At 39.1% G+C, this 15,584-nt stretch overlaps 1 protein-coding gene across 17 annotated transcripts in view; it reads left to right on the top strand.

Moving 5' to 3' along the window:
* Nucleotides 1–15,584, top strand: part of Mllt10 (MLLT10 histone lysine methyltransferase DOT1L cofactor) — a 141,147-nt gene that overhangs the window by 92,845 nt on the left and 32,718 nt on the right. For 15 of the 17 annotated variants that reach the window (XM_040755427.1, XM_040755431.1, XM_040755430.1 and 12 more), the window contains one exon: nucleotides 138–170. The exons of the other annotated variants lie outside the window; for them this stretch is intronic. In XM_040755427.1, the coding sequence (XP_040611361.1) occupies nucleotides 138–170 (33 nt within the window). The remainder of the gene's footprint in view (nucleotides 1–137; nucleotides 171–15,584) is intronic. 17 annotated transcript variants of the gene reach the window in all.

Raw genomic sequence — 15,584 nt, 5'->3', positions numbered from 1 at the left:
ATAAAGCTTTCAATTTTAATAATTCAGGCAGAAAATACTGAGATTTTTTAAAAGAAAGATTCAGCCTATGCCTATGTATTTCTTTTGTGTGTTTGAGAATGATCTTAACCTGACGTCCTTTTTTCCTTACTTAAAAGCTTTCTCAGAGTTGCTGAATGCAATACACAATGGTAAGTTTGATTAGAATCTTCTCTGGAGGTTCATTTCTCACAAAAGTTGCCTTTTGTCAAGAAGTTCAATTGAAAGTTAGGATGGTCTGTTGATGAGATGAAATCTAGTGCTCTGGTGAGTCAGTTAATTGTTCTGCACTTTAATAAAAACTTTGTAGACTGCCTACAGGAGGAAGATGGATAGGTCAGCACAGCTCACCAGTCTGACTTTTATTGTATCTTCTGAGTTTATGAAAGTCTTCTATGTTTGCAAAGAATCTATTTACGAAAGCTTTCTTAGTTACTAATGGGTGCATTAGTAATTAGTATATGCAACAAGGATTTTTTTGCTTTTAACCACAATATGGAATGTGATTTTTTTTCAGACCTTTAATTTTAATACTTTTATATTTCATGTAGTGGTAAGTGGAAGATAGTATTTTAAATTGTATCTAATTCTGGACCATTTTTCACAGTGGGGTTGCATCTTCTGCTTTGGATTCTGAGTCAGCATATAAGGCAAATTCTATTACTTTTCACTTTAGCAATGTTAACTGATGGTCATTATTCTAGAGCATGTGAGGATTTCTTAAGTTTTCCCAAGAACTTTCTATAATCTTTCTGTATTCAAAAACTTTAAATTCCATTTATTTGTTTGTTTTTGTGTGTGTATGTGTGGATGTTCTGAAGAGTCCATTCTTTCTTGTACCACAAGTTCCTGGATTAAATCAGGTTGTCAGGTTTGGTGAGCGTTTTTACCTGCTGAGCCGTCTTGCTGGCCCTGAAAATGTCTCTTTCCAGTATACTGCCATCTTTATTGATTTCTCTTTTTCAGTTATTAATTAATTGTGTTAATTTACTGGAGACTGTGATTTCAAGAACATTTCTAATATATTTTCTTTGAATTTGTTCATGTAACAGATTTGTATTATGTATAGGTTATTATGTCATGATGTGTACAGAAGACAGTAAACAAGAGACAAGTGGCATAATGAGCAGATGACATATAAGCCCCGTTGTAGTGAGGGTAGAGGTGGTTGATGTGGGAAACTCAGAAGTCTTGCTTATTTATGGGTAAAAGCACTTATTTACAGGGTTTTGTTTTTGTTTGTGCAGTGCTGGAGATTGAACTCAAGGCCTTGTGCATGGTAGTAGTGTTCTGCCATGGAATTGCACCAGCTCCTGGCTTAACATTCACATTCCAACACAGCCTGTAATTGCACAGATTTAGTAAATGAACAGCTGTAGATAATAGAAGTAGTAATGATAGAAAAAAGATGGAAAGCTTTTCTTGAGACTAAGTTAAACATTTTATAGGTGTTTGGGGGCATGGAGGAGTATAAAAACTGAAGAACCTCAGCAGACTTTTCAAATTACATGTTTGTATTTATACATGTTCATTGATTGCAGGAATAAAGATTTAAGCCCAGGTATACTTAAGTAAAGTAGAAATCACAGGGAGTAATGTTGATGAAATGTCACAAAGACCCTTCATGCCACTGTGCACTGGGCTTCATTAATTTGATAGGAAAACTGTTTTTGTACTCTGTAGGTAAATAAATGTCATCAGGTCAGTATCATGTGAACTTTCTTTAAAATTTTGGGTTTTGGCAGATTGAGGTTGTGAGAGTTTTGTTTTTTGTTTTTTTTGGTTTTTCGAGACAGGGTTTCCTCTGTTTTGTTTTGGAGGTTGTCCTGGAACTCACTGTGTAGACCAGGTTGGCCTCGAACTCATAGACACCCGCCTGTCTCTGTCTCTGAGTGCTGGGATTAAAGGCGTGTACCACCAACTCCTGGCTGAGAGAGAATTCTTACTCGTGTTTCACTCATCCTGTATTACAGAGTAAAGAAGCAAATGGACCTTTTTTGGGGGGGGTTATAGAGGCCATAGGAGGATTTATTTCCAGTAAATGATTCTTAATCTGATAATTTTTCCTTTTTTTTCCAACTATAGACTTTTTTCCACTCTTAAAAAAATGTACTTTAAACCTTATAGATTAAAAAAAAAGTACCTGTCAATAGAAAAATTTGAAGTTTTGATTTTTGGTATATTGTTTAATATGAAAGTCAGGTTATGCATACATCCTCAGACATTTACTGTTTTGTTTCTTTTTTTTTAAATGTATGTATGTATGTATGTATGTATGTATGTATGTATGTATGTATGTATACACATGGTGGAGAGTATATTGTCTATAGAGATCAAAGGACAACTTTGTGGAGTTACTTCCTTCTATATTCTTTTATGTAGGTTCTAAAGATGAATGTGTTTTAAGTTAGTGCTTCAAATGCCTTTATTCACTGAGTCATTTTATTGGCTCCCGACTGTGTGCGTGTCTGTGTGTGTGTGTGTGTGTGTGTGTGTGTGTGTGTCTGTCTGTCTGTCTGTCTGTCTGTCTGTCTGTCTCAATGTTATTTTGGTACTCCCTAGAGTCCTTTTATTTCAGTACTGAAGTGTTGTAGTCATTAAGCAACACCATTTTCAGCTTTGTAAGATAGAATTGACAGAGATGCACCACAGAGAAAGTTAGTTTTTCATCATTATAGTGAATGTTAGCCATTTTCCATAGAACTCACCCTTTATCAGGTTGAAGAAATTAGGTTACTGACTGGATCTCTTTGTTTTAGACCACTCAGAATTCCTGTTTTCTTGTGTTAGTTTTGCTTGTGTATTTTGTGACAGTTTTATTTCAGCTGCATTAAGTCCTTGGCATATAATTTCATATCCTTTTATTTTGATAGATGTAACACTAAACATCCTATCACTCTTATTATTTCCATGCAGTCCCCTTTGGATAACCCCCCTTTTCTTTTTACTTATTTTAATCAATCAATTTATTTTGATACAGGGTATCATGTAGTCTATGTAGCTAAGAATGAATTTCATACCATAATCCTGCTTCTATTCTACGCTCCAAATTCTGGAATTGTAGTTGTGGGGCTATGTATCTGGCTCCTGTTTTCATTATCTTTAATGTTCATTATTTCCTTCTATTGGGACTATCCTGAAACTTGCTTTATAGACAAGGCTGGCCTCATACTCAGAGATCCACCTGCCTCTGCCTCCCAGAGTGCTGAGATTAAATGCCATTACCTCCTGGCTGCTTCCTTCTTAATGATGCCTTCTGCATATGTGTTGAGAGAAGGAAGTAAGTATTGGATGTCTTGTGTTGTAAGGTGTATTAAATCATTAATTTTTAGCTAACATCTTTCTAGATTGTTAGGGAGTGACCATGAGTGTTCTGATTTACAGAGTGGAATCAGTACCTAAAATCGTTAGTTTTTACATACGGACAATGCATCATCAGTACAAGAATCTGTAAATTACAAAACCTTATTTCTCAAGACTTTTGCCTCTCCTCTCCCATTTGATAAATAAACATTAAATTCTTTCCATAAAGAAGATTATTGTTAGTTGCTTTGGGAAAATGCATAGTCTAAATTTATCCTGCTTTTGGGGAATACACTCTAAACAAGAGGTAAATATGTTTTTAAATAACATTCTCTGTTATGAGCACTCTTCCTGCTAGCGTGGTCCCTGCAGCCACCTTTAATTATGAAACTGTTGGCTGTTTACTAGGGTTTCTTATTTGCTAGCTCTGTCTTAATTATTAACCCATTTCTATTAATCTAAGCATTTTCTACATGGTTTTCTCCTATTGAAGAAAGTCTCACTCGAGTCCTCTCATCCCGGGATCACATGGTGACTGTTCTCTGCCTATACTTCTCAAAATCCTCCACATCTCCTAGACCTGCCTATCTTGCTGCCTTATTGGTCACAGTGTTTATTCATCAACCAATAAGAGAAACATATTTACAGATTGACATCTCCCATCATCTAGTGATATAATTACATCCTCGCCTTCAATTCTCAAGAAATATAGTTAGTAATATAGGAGTAAGGAAGTATAGAAGTAAAGGAAAATTACCTCTGAAGGAAAAAGATGTGCTGAGAATGTAGCATTTGACCTATAGGAGTTAGCTATTTGGTCTAGGCATCAGAGCCTGATTAGCACAAGTAGTTGTTCCACTGATGTGTGGCTGTGCAGACTGTGTTTGTTATTTACCTATTGCTTTGGTAAAACATCATAGCCCAAAGCTGTTTGGGGGAGGAAAATTTCCACTTATTTCAGTTTACAACTCTCAAGTCACATTCTCTCATCCAGGAAAGTCAATGCAGGCTCTGAAGACAGGAAACCGGAGGCAGGAACTGATACAGAGACCATGAAGAAAACACTGCTTACTGACTTGCATCTTATGCCTTACTCAGTCAATTTTTAAAGCACCTAGGACTGTCAGCCTAGGGGTGGCACCACCCGCAGTGAACCATACCTTCCCACATTCAATCAAGAAAATGCACCATAGGTTTGCCCAAAGGCCAGTCCAGTAGGAATGTTTTCTCAATTGAAATTTTCTCTCCCCAGAAGACAAGCTAGCCAGCACACAGACTGTGCATGGTGACAATAATAACTGATATTTGTTTCATAACAATAAAAAAAAGCCTTAGCTTTTTGGTCAATAAGCCCAAAGTAGTTGGGAAAAACATATAGTACACTTGTTATATAGGAAGGTTCATTTGATAATTGCATGTTAGAATTGAAAGACTTTAATACAGAGACAGAAACCAAATAGAACGTTGTTATAATATAGCCAGATATTATGGGAACCCAAAGAGGAATGTGAAAGTCAGTATTTCCCCCACCCCCCAAAAAAGGGAAAAAAATCCTTTTAGTTGTCAATGAATTAAGTAGTGCTGTCTGTGGGAAGGAAGGCATTAATTTACCAATATTTATCCCTAAAGCAATAACACTTGGGTTCAAAAGAATTGTGGTTCCTTCATGTAGGGGTGATGGTAGGAAACTCTTGGTTGTAATGAAAAGTGCTGGTAGTGAGGACAAAGACATTGGATTAATTTTTTTTTGCTTTGTATTATTATTATTTTTTTAAAGACAAGCATTAACTTTGTTTTCCAGGCTGGTCTTAGTTAATCCTCCTGCCTTAGCCTTATAAGTGCTGAGAAGGTTGTTGCACTACAGTGCTCTTTGCTATCATGTTGATGTTAAAAATAGTGAAGTCTTAGTACTGAAAGGGAAACTTCTAGAGAAAAGAATGACGGTTGGTTCAAGAGCAGGTTGTTTGATGGGAAGAGTGGCAAATGGAGATACTGCCAGCTTAAATGATTAATTAGCTGTGAGAACATTGAATGTAACATGACAATTTAGCTTTCAAAGTATCCTCTTTAGTTTTTCTTTTAATTATCATTTAAAATAATAAATTGTGAAATTTCCATACATCCTTAAATCCATACAAAACAAAGACAAAATGAGTGCCATGTCATAGGGAGTGGGGTAACCACCGAGGCCCAGCTGGAGTTTCAGCACTAGTTTAGGAGAGAGTGCATACACAGGTGCTCTTGTTGATCCTGCCGGGTTCTCCTGCCCTGGAGACCATCCTTTGTCTGCTTTCCCTTCCCTCTCCAAGGGCTACTTCTGCTTTCATGTCATAAACACTCTCATCCTCATTTGTCGCCTTCTCTAGTTTTTATTATTTTCATAGTTATATATTTGTGCCTGCTGTGTACCTGCCCATCTGTAAGGAGGTTAGAGGACAACTGCAGTGGGAATGGGCTCTCCCTTCTGCTTACATAGATTCTGGGGATTGAGTGTAGCTTGTCATGATTGGAAGCAGGCACCTTTACCCTTCCCTTCCCTTCCCTTCCCTTCCCTTCCCTTCCCTTCCCTTCCCTTCCCTTCCCTTCCCTTCCCTTCCCTTCCCTTCCCTTCCCTTCCCTTCCCTCCCTCCCTCCCTCCCATAACAAGCTTTAATGCCTATAAAAACAATAAACACATAGCATTCATACAAAAAAAAAACCCCTAATACCACCCCCCACCCCACCCCCCCCATCTCTGTGGCTTTGGAGCCTGTCCTGGAACTCACTTTGTACACCAGACTGGCCTCGAACTCACAGAGATCCACCTGCCTCTGCCTCCCGAGTGCTGGGATTAAAGGCATGCGCCACCAACGCCCGGCTTAGCTGTTGTTCTTTAGTGTCCCTCAGACAGTGCTTTGTCAGTGAAGCCAGAGCAATCTGTAAGCATTCTCAGTTAGAAACTAGTATTCTTGTCTGCAGTGCTTTTGTAGTTAGTAATTACTCCTAAATTGTCCTGTTTGGAGCGCCACACCTAAATCAGTTTAGGTAATTTCTTCTGATTATTTTTTTGTACTTAATTAAATCGTCATAGATAAACTTTCCTATTGAATTTATTAATTTTCAAGATCATCATTTACGTGTGCATCTGTGTTGATTCAAACTCTTATCTCTTTTTCATAACTATTATAATAACATTTGTTTCATTAGTATACCTAGAGTTGATCAGGTGAGCAGACTAGAGCCAGTATCTCAGAAATGAAGGTAAAGAACAACACATTTAATCACCTGTTAAAGCATAAGTGTAACAATTATCAAGTGTTGTCTAATTTTTCTTTGAGGTAATCATCCTGGGCAAACAAAGTTTGTATTGAAAATGCTTGCTTAGCTAGTCTAATATCAAACAGGTAGGTCATGTTGGAAGATCGTCATCATATTTATAATATTCTTTTTATCTGTGTAGTGCAATTTATTTCTTTGCATACTTTCAGATTAACGTCTAGTTTGTATTTGTAGACCCTATACCCTAATCACGTTGACAAAGTTACAGGTTATGTCTTCTGGTAGGCTGTTTTTCTATAGATGATTCAGTTATCTCAATATAGAAAATCAGTTCTGCTTTGCTTCCTGGATGATGGAAATCACACCTTTCTTTAATCTTGGAAACAATCTTTCTGTTAGCTTTCTAATGTTATATCTTAAAAATTTTCCATTTTATCTTATAGATCCTTTTAACATTTAAGTTAGGCTCATATTTTTCATGTATCCTTTTATTCTAGACACCTCCCCCCTTTTGTGACTATCTCTTTAGCTTTGTATAATGGATTGTTTTATTTGAGGTTGAATAAAGAATTTCAATGAGCAAGTTTTTCAATTGTTGACTTTTTTGTAGTATCTTCAAGATGAATGTAGTTTTGCTTTCTTTTTCTTTTATTAAATCTGTAGTTCTTTTCACATTGTGTTTAAATTTCTAAACAGTCTCAAACTTAATGCTTTATTAAGAAAACTTTTTTCTTTTTTCCTTTCTTTCTTTCTTTCTTTCTTTCTTTCTTTCTTTCTTTCTTTCTTTCTTTCTTTCTTTCTTTTTGGTAAATGTAGGAAAGTTTAATTAAAACAAGTTTGGGGTGGGGATTGGAGACAGCATCACTTTAGGAGACAAGTACTGAACATGTGGGGGAAGTGACCAGATGCTCCCTGTGCACATTCCACTGTGCCTTCAAGCACTGAGCGCAGAGTCCTCTGCCTAGCACCAGGTCCATTTCTAGCCAGCATTGGTAGCGCAGAGATCTACAGGGCATGGAGTCTCCATTCATAACCTGCTCCACAGGCACCTCCAGGTCAGAGCCACCTTAGGGGCATGCTGCACTGGGAGCCTAGGGGAGGAGGTTACAGGGAGGAGGGGGTCGCTAGAAGGACCGGCCATCTGTGAGGTCTGCGTCAGAGGCACAAAGGGGCCAAGAAAGCTGCAGCTGTACCCAGGAAGGGAGAAGACTTGGGGCACAGAAAGGCCAGACTCACAGAAGCGGCTCATCTGAAGATCAGGGCTGAGCCGAGCAGGAGGGGTTGTAAAACTGGAAACTTGGGGAACAAACAGAGCTGTAGATGTATACAATCTTCACTGAGGGTACCAGGGGCAGGACCCTGACGGACTGTCAAGATCTAATTAGTTCTCCATCTCTAGGACCAGTTGTTTTGTGGTTCCAGTCTGGAAATGGTCCACTGTATAATACCAGAGACTATTTCCGCCACATTCTAGGATGACATGTCAAACTTGAGGCAAAGGGGACGGGCTCCTGGCAGCATTTGCTCACCTGCCACAACCTGACAGTCATAGAGGCTCCAGGCCTGCTTTGAGTTGGACAGTCGGGACTAAATCCCAGGCTTACAACCATCCAGAATTTCTGCTTCTCACCCCTTTAGTAACCATGTTTTAGTACAGGTCAGACTGAGTGGGGGTAGCCCCTGGGGAGGAGCAGCCTTACTGAGGAGAAAACTTTATAAAGCACTTCAGACCAAATTGCAGACGTGGTACCCATCTGCCCTGAGGGTGCATTCCTATACTAGGAGCATTGCTCAGAGAATCACAGCATAGCTTACCCCAGCTGGGGAGCTAGTACTGCTTTACGGTCATCTAGTCTTTTAGATGTCTGTCTCAGTAATTTTGAACAACACAGGTATAGTAGTCAGGGTTCTCTTGACAAACAGAACTGGTAGGAATATTATACAAAACGGGTTTATTAGTTTGTCTTACAAGTTATGGTCTGACTATGCCAAAGATGGCTGTCTCCCAATGGAAAGCCCGAGAACCAAGTTATTGAGTTGACAAGACTGGATACACCAGAATCCCAGAGGGGTAGGCTCTAGTACCAGGAGGTATGGACTTGCCAGTGAGAGTGTGAAGAGACAGGCAAAGAGCCTTCCTTCTTCCACACCACCATGTTTTGTGTTCCTTCCCACCTTAAAAGATCTGGATTTACGGTGGGTCTTCATTAACAAAAAATTCCTCACAGGGGTGGTGTTCCCAGTCACTTGGGTCTTAGTTAATTCCAGAAGTCGTCAGGTTGACAACCAAGAATAGCCATGAAAATGCACTCCCTTATTTTTGGGCTTTTTTTTTTTTCTTTTTTTCCATTGTTAGATTCAAGTTGTTTTATTTTTGAGGAGAAATAATACAGTCTTTTCATTGTGTAGTATCAAATGGTGTAAAATCAGCTAATGGAAAGATTTTCTTTTTCTCTTTATGATGAATAATTTGTAGAATAAGACATTAGATGATGTAAAAAGCCATTCCTTATTTTTTGTTCAGTTCCAGTTGGCATTCATGAGCTACTGTAATTCTTAAATTGTTGGGTTTTGCTGTGAGTTATTTCACAGACTTTCTGAGTTGCCTTTGACCTCATTCTGTGTTGTTCTCTTTCCTGAGCCCCTCCCTCCAGTACGTTTGCATCCCTCACTGCTGCTTTATGGGGATATCATCCATTACTGCTGCCACATTTAGCAGTTTAAAGAACACACATTTATTAGCTTTTGTTTTTTCTACTTTATTTATATGAAAGAAGTTTTTTTGTTTTTGTTTTCTGTTCAGACTTCCACATGACTCCAAAATTAAGGTGTTTGCTAGTGTATCAGGGGACTCTAGAAAGAAAGCCACTTGTAGGCTCATACTGGTCCTTCCTGTAGTCGCAGGACTGAAGTTAGGATTTCTCCACTTTTTTTTGCATCTTTCTGTGTTTTAGAGCTACGAAATGTAAATTGAATTCCCAGACGTTCTCTAACTTTCCTTTCTGAAGAATATGCTTCTATTATCGTGATAAAACATCATGACCAAAGACAAGATGGGGAAGAAAGATTTTATTTGGCTTAGACTTTTACATCATTGCCCATCACTGAAGGAAGTGAGTTCAGGAACCTGGAGGCAGGAGCTGGTTCATAGGCCATGGAGGGGTGCTGCTTACTGGTTTGCTCCCCATATCTTTCTCAGCCTGTTTTCTTATAGAAACCATGACTTGCAGCCCAGAAAGGGAACTACTCACAATGGGCTGGGTCCTCCCCCATCAATCACTATTTAAGAACATGCCCTACAGGTTTGCCTATAGCCCTATTGTATGGAGGCATTTTCTCAATTGAAGTTCCTTCCTTTCAGATTACCCCCCCCCTCTTAGGTTTTTGTTTGTTTTGACATTAGCCATATTTCCTGACTCTTCTGCCACGCCAATGTTCTTAAAAGTTCATATAATTGTATTAGGTCCTATATCAAGGTCAATTAACCAGTATATTTGTTCACTCTTCATAGCCTCTTCACAGTAGTTTAGATAACCAGAAGATAAAAAGCTAGGTTCCAGGGGGATCCTTTAGAATTTTTCTTCCCATTCCATGCCCCTACCCAGACCCTAATGGAAAGTGTTGTTCCTTTATTTTTCTCTTTCAAAAAAAAATTCTTGTGTTCTCTCAACCCTGAAAGTCAGTCTTTTTTTCATCCACCCCACTTTTTTTTGGGTAGGGTGTCACTAAGTTGCCCAGGCTGACCTTGAGATTGCTGTATAGACCAGGCTGACTTTAATTTTTGGTGCCTTAGCCTCTTGAGTAGCTGGAATAGCATTCTCATGTTACCAGGCTAGGGTCCTCAGGGTTTTTCTGGTGTTTTTTTTTGTTTGTTTGTTTTTGAGATAGGATTTCATGCAGCATAGAGTGGATGATGATAATGAGCAGGAAGTTTATATCATCCAGTCTCCACCTTCCAAGTTTTGGGATTATATGTGTATACCACTACACCCAGCTCTCGTAAGGTTGTCATTCACAGTATGTATCAGATGAATTTTGTTTGCCCTTTCTAACTTCTGTGGTTCTTGGAGGGCAGGCAGAATTTCTTTGTCAGCTTATGTGTCATCTTACAGTTTGTTTCCTTACATTTTCTAATCTTGGATTGTGAATTCATTGTACCTAGGGTTAAGGTTGTTGCCCTTTGTAAGGGATTTGTGCACATCCTTGTCAGTTCAGACCCCAAACCTATTTGACAGTAAGGCTCTGCTTTAGGGTAGACTTTTTACCAACTTTCTACAGTATAAAACAAATTAGGCAGGATTCTCTCTCCCCCACAATAAGCTTTCTTGTCAAACTATCTTTGGGTTTCCATCCCCAGATAGTGACACAGAGACTTACTGTTAATTTTGAAAGCTTGGTCTTTAGCTTAGGCTTTGTTGCACCCAAATTTCTGAACCCCAAAGTCATCAAGAGGCCCATTTTGGTGCAAAAGCAAAGAGTCTTTTATTGTAGATGCTTAACCCATTAGCTTGGACCCTTCATCCCTCCACCTTGGCTGATGACTGGAGAAAGACCCCAAGCAACCTTGAGGCAGGGATCTTAAAGGGCAGCGTGAGGGGAGTGTCTGGGGGTATGAAACAGTCTCAGGATTGGTGCACTTCCAGGTTTGGCCAACCTACCCAGTGTTGATTGGTCAGCTGGTTGTTATGGCCCATAGGCCCTCCCCAGGGTGGTTGCTATGCTCTGCATGTCACTGTTGTGCACTGTGTGTAAAGCACAGCCTGCCAGCTTCTGATTGGCTCCTTGCCACGAGGAGGGCATCTGATGACCTAGTGACCAGGACAGGAGCTTGTAAGGTCATGCAAACACATGGTAGCCTGCCATGGCTGCTAAAACAGGGAGGCTGGCCACTACAGCTTGTCCCCAGTTAGTTCTTATAACTCAAATTAACTTGCTTCTACTAATCTATGTTCTGCCACATAGCTTTTGTCTTTCCTCAACAAGGCACATCTGGCACATTTGACTTGTTTCAAGTCTGCTGACAAAATCCCTCCTCCTAGATTCCTCTCCAATTTCTTCCTCAGGAAGTCCCACTTACTCTCTCTTGCTTATGTAGTGGCCATTCAGCTCTTTTTTATTAAACCAATAAGAAGGTTCCTTAGGCAGAAGCATATTTTTATAGTGTACAAGAGATTATACCATAACATCCTGTCCCAGACAGGGTTTCTTTGTAGTCCTTGCTGTCCTGGAACTCCCTCTGTAGACTAGGCTGGCCATGAACTCAGAGATCCACCTCCTTATGTCTCCCGAGCTATGGAATAAAAGGTGTGCATCACCAAGCCTGGTTAAGGCAGGATGTGCTGTGATCCTTGGTTTCTGAGGGATGATGTCACTTTTACTGATAGTGTTTCCCTAGCCTCAGCCATATGAACAGTGCCATCCTTTCCAATTTCCCATTCATTAGAGGCTCATATCTGACCTTTTCCAAAGTTACTGGTACAGGATGATTTCTCTAGGGCAGCCATTGGGCTTCATGTGTTCTGTTTTGTTTATATTTGTTTTGTTGTTTTTTTGAAACAGGATTTCTCTGTGTAGCCCAGGCTGGCCTCAAACTCACAGAGATTGCCTCCAGAGTGCTGGGATTAACAGTGTGCTCCACCACTGCCCAGCTTGTTTAGGTTTATTTTTATTCTTGATCTCTGTGAGTGTCATTTTCTTTCTTGTGAGCATGGATTTTCTTTTTAAAATTTTTTTCTTCCCTGTCTGGGTAACACTTATTAAACTTTTTAGATCTTAGTTTACAGTATTACAACTCTTCAGATAGATCTTACCAGTTTTTGTTTTTGTTTTTTTTTTCATTCTTTGTTGTTTGAGAATGTGTCTGATGTTGCTTAGGTTGACCTTGACCCTGAAGATGTTCTTGAATTTCTGATCATCCTGTCTCTAGTTCCAAGCATGAGCCATCTGCCATTTGGTTTTCTATGGTGCTGGGAATTAAACTTATTGCATCTAAGTACGCACTACCAACTGAGTTACATCTTTAGCCTTCTAGTTCAAAGTGCTTTTCCTTGTCCTAATTTATGTTGGAATGCATTTTCATATCTTTTTTTGTAAGCTTGTTTTGTAGTTGAATTGTGCATTCCTGGTTTTTCTATTTTGCAGTGTTTTTCTATTTTGTTTTGTTTTTCAAGACAGGGTTTCTCTGTGGCTTTGGAGCCAGTCATTGAACTTGCTCTGTAGACCAAGCTGGCTTTCAGCTCACAGAAATCCTCCTATCTCTGCCTTCCTAGTGCCAGGATTAAAAGTGTATGCCACCACCCGGCTCATGTTTTCACTTTTATTCTGCTCCAAACTCATTACCTGTTTCTTAGTAGTTACTAAATACTTGTTTGTCAGCTGGAGGAAAAGACAGAGGAATGAATGGGTGAATAAAAGAATGTGGATCAATATGACACTACCATCCATTGTATGTCTCTTTCTGCATTATCATTTCTGACCTCTGTCCTGAACTTCAGGGTATTTCCCTAGAGCTTGTATGTTGTAGGATTTAGTTCCATTGAACTCAATGAATGTCTTATTGATTTGGGTTAAAAACTGTAAAACTTGTAAAAAATGTATGCGAATATTTTTCTTGCATGTAATGTATATACATTTACCAGATAGATACCTGGTGCCTGTGGATGTTAGAAGAGGTCATCAGATTTATGTGGAACTGGAGTTATGGATGGTTGTGAGCCATTCTGTGAGTGCTCTCTAAAAGAACAGCAAGTACTTAACTTTTGAGCCATCTCTCCAGCCCCTGATTTTTAAATAATAATAACAATAATAATAGTGACTCTTATTATTATTTTAAGGAAATAGATACAGAGAATTTGAGAGGTCTTTCTAAGTGCCCATGCAAAACTTCTGTGCCATGAAAGGAACATTTTTATTTTCAGTATTTTATAGCAAAAACCCAAGTGCCACAAACAACCCCAAAGCATGATTAGTATATTGAACTTGAGCTGGATGACTAATACAGTTTCAACACAGTTGAATGTTTAAGATTGAAGATCCTCATTCATCATAGTTTTGCTTCTCAGCATTATACTTTGGGATTATTGCTGCATATGGTGATGGTAATTTTGGCTTTCATAGTGTTGTAGAGACAATAGTGGTTGAGAAAATTATAATGCTACTTATTTAACTTAGAAATTTTAAATTAGCACTTAAAATACTAAAATGACTGTAACTACTATTTATTGAAATTTATTATGTAGTAGACATTGCTAAAGTCTTCAAATTGAATCATTTTGATTATGATCACATAGCTGGCAGCATCAGGACTCAATTTTATATCTACCAAGTTTGTACTTAAAGCAATTGTACTATTTTGACTTCAGTGTGCCCTTCCTTAGATTTTGTCCTTTTAATTTTAAAAGTTGGATATTCTGTGTATGATATGCTTTTCTTTAAAATTTCTAAGCAGTTAGTGCTGGGGCTGCTGGTAAATGTTGTGCCCACATTGCAAAGATCCCAGCAAGACAAACTCACCAAACTGTAAAAGCAAGGTTTTAATTGTATTTAGCATGAAATACCTGTGTACCAATTATTGCCATTGGTCAGTGCTGAGACTGGTTTCTATGGCTTTGTCTTGGTACTTGCAGGTGGCCTGATGTTCATAGATACTAATAGTTTTCAGAACTATATCCTGGAGACTACAGGGGAGTTTTTGGTCTTCCCTGGAGTTTCTTTTGTGGCCAAACAGTTCCCAGGAACCAAGTGTCTAGGAGGCTAGGGGTTGTCTGGAGTTTCTTTGTGTTTAGTTTTGGCCCTAGGCTCTGGGAGGCCCGAGGATCTGGAGTTTCCTTGTGTCAGAGTCCTGCATGTCTTTTCTGTAGCCTGGCTGCTAAAGCAGGAGACTCAGTGAGGGCCTGGTTGGTCCCTTTATTTCTAAATTATTAGAAGTGAAACCCTTGAGTTTCGTTTACCCCTTTCAATAAAGTGTATGCTAGACCTGAGTTAGATCCCTCGTACCCCAGTAAAGAGCCAGAAATGATGGCAGACACCTGTAACCCCACTGCTGGGGAAGCTGAAACAGGATTCTAGATTGCTGAGAGCTAGTCTTTCTGATTGAGTGAGCTCTAGACTCTGCCTCAAAGTGTGTGTGGGGGAGTATAAAAAAATGCCTAATACTTGGTGGTGGCAACAGGCCTCTAATCCCAGCACTCAGGAACCAGAGACAGAACTGGTCCACAGAGCTAGTTCCAGGATTCCAGGGCTACACAAAGAAACCTGTCTCAAAGGAAAAGGAAAGCATCTAATATCAACTTTTGTTCTCCACCCACCTATTTACAAAGCATGCCATATACAAAAGCCTAGGTATTTAGTATACTTTGGAGAGAATAGTGCAAGCATCTCATTAGCTCATCTAAAGCTTCCTTTAGATTTCTGCATGCTAGTTTTTTAAATTTATTTTTATTTTCCTCTCATCACCAACCTTCATTTTGGGAGGCCTAATTTCACTTTGCAGTACAGACTGGCCTTGAATTTGCAATCCTTCTATCTGCTTCCTGAGTCTGGGACTATAGACCACCATACCTCTTAGATTACGAATTCTTAAAGACTGTTAAGGCAAAATTCTTTTTGCTGTTTTATACATCTTATGATAGAAAGCTAATAATAGTTGAATAAACTATTGGAATAATCAACCCTCAGAATTCCTTTTTTGGGCTAGAACAATGTCTCTTGCAGAGGATCCATTTTTAGTTTCTGGCACTCACATGACGGCTTACAACCATGTGGAACTCAGGTTTCAGAGACTCTGGCACCCCCTTCTGACTTTGGTTGGCTCCTGCACCTGTGTGGTCCACATGCATACACTCAAGCACACACATACACACATCTTTTTCTCTGTCTTGCACCTAGCTTTGGTTAATAATCATTTTACTAGAGGTGCTGTTTCTTACTGTTTTAAATATTTATTATGTACACAGTGTTCTGCCTGCATGTATCCCTACAGGCCAGAAGAGGACACCAGATCTTAT

This window comes from Mesocricetus auratus, unplaced genomic scaffold (assembly GCF_017639785.1).
Source record: "Mesocricetus auratus isolate SY011 unplaced genomic scaffold, BCM_Maur_2.0 Super-Scaffold_100013, whole genome shotgun sequence".
NCBI classification, from domain to species: Eukaryota; Metazoa; Chordata; class Mammalia; order Rodentia; family Cricetidae; genus Mesocricetus; species Mesocricetus auratus.
The sequence above is the reverse complement of the archived record's forward strand: the minus strand, read 5'-3'. Positions and strand labels throughout refer to the sequence as shown.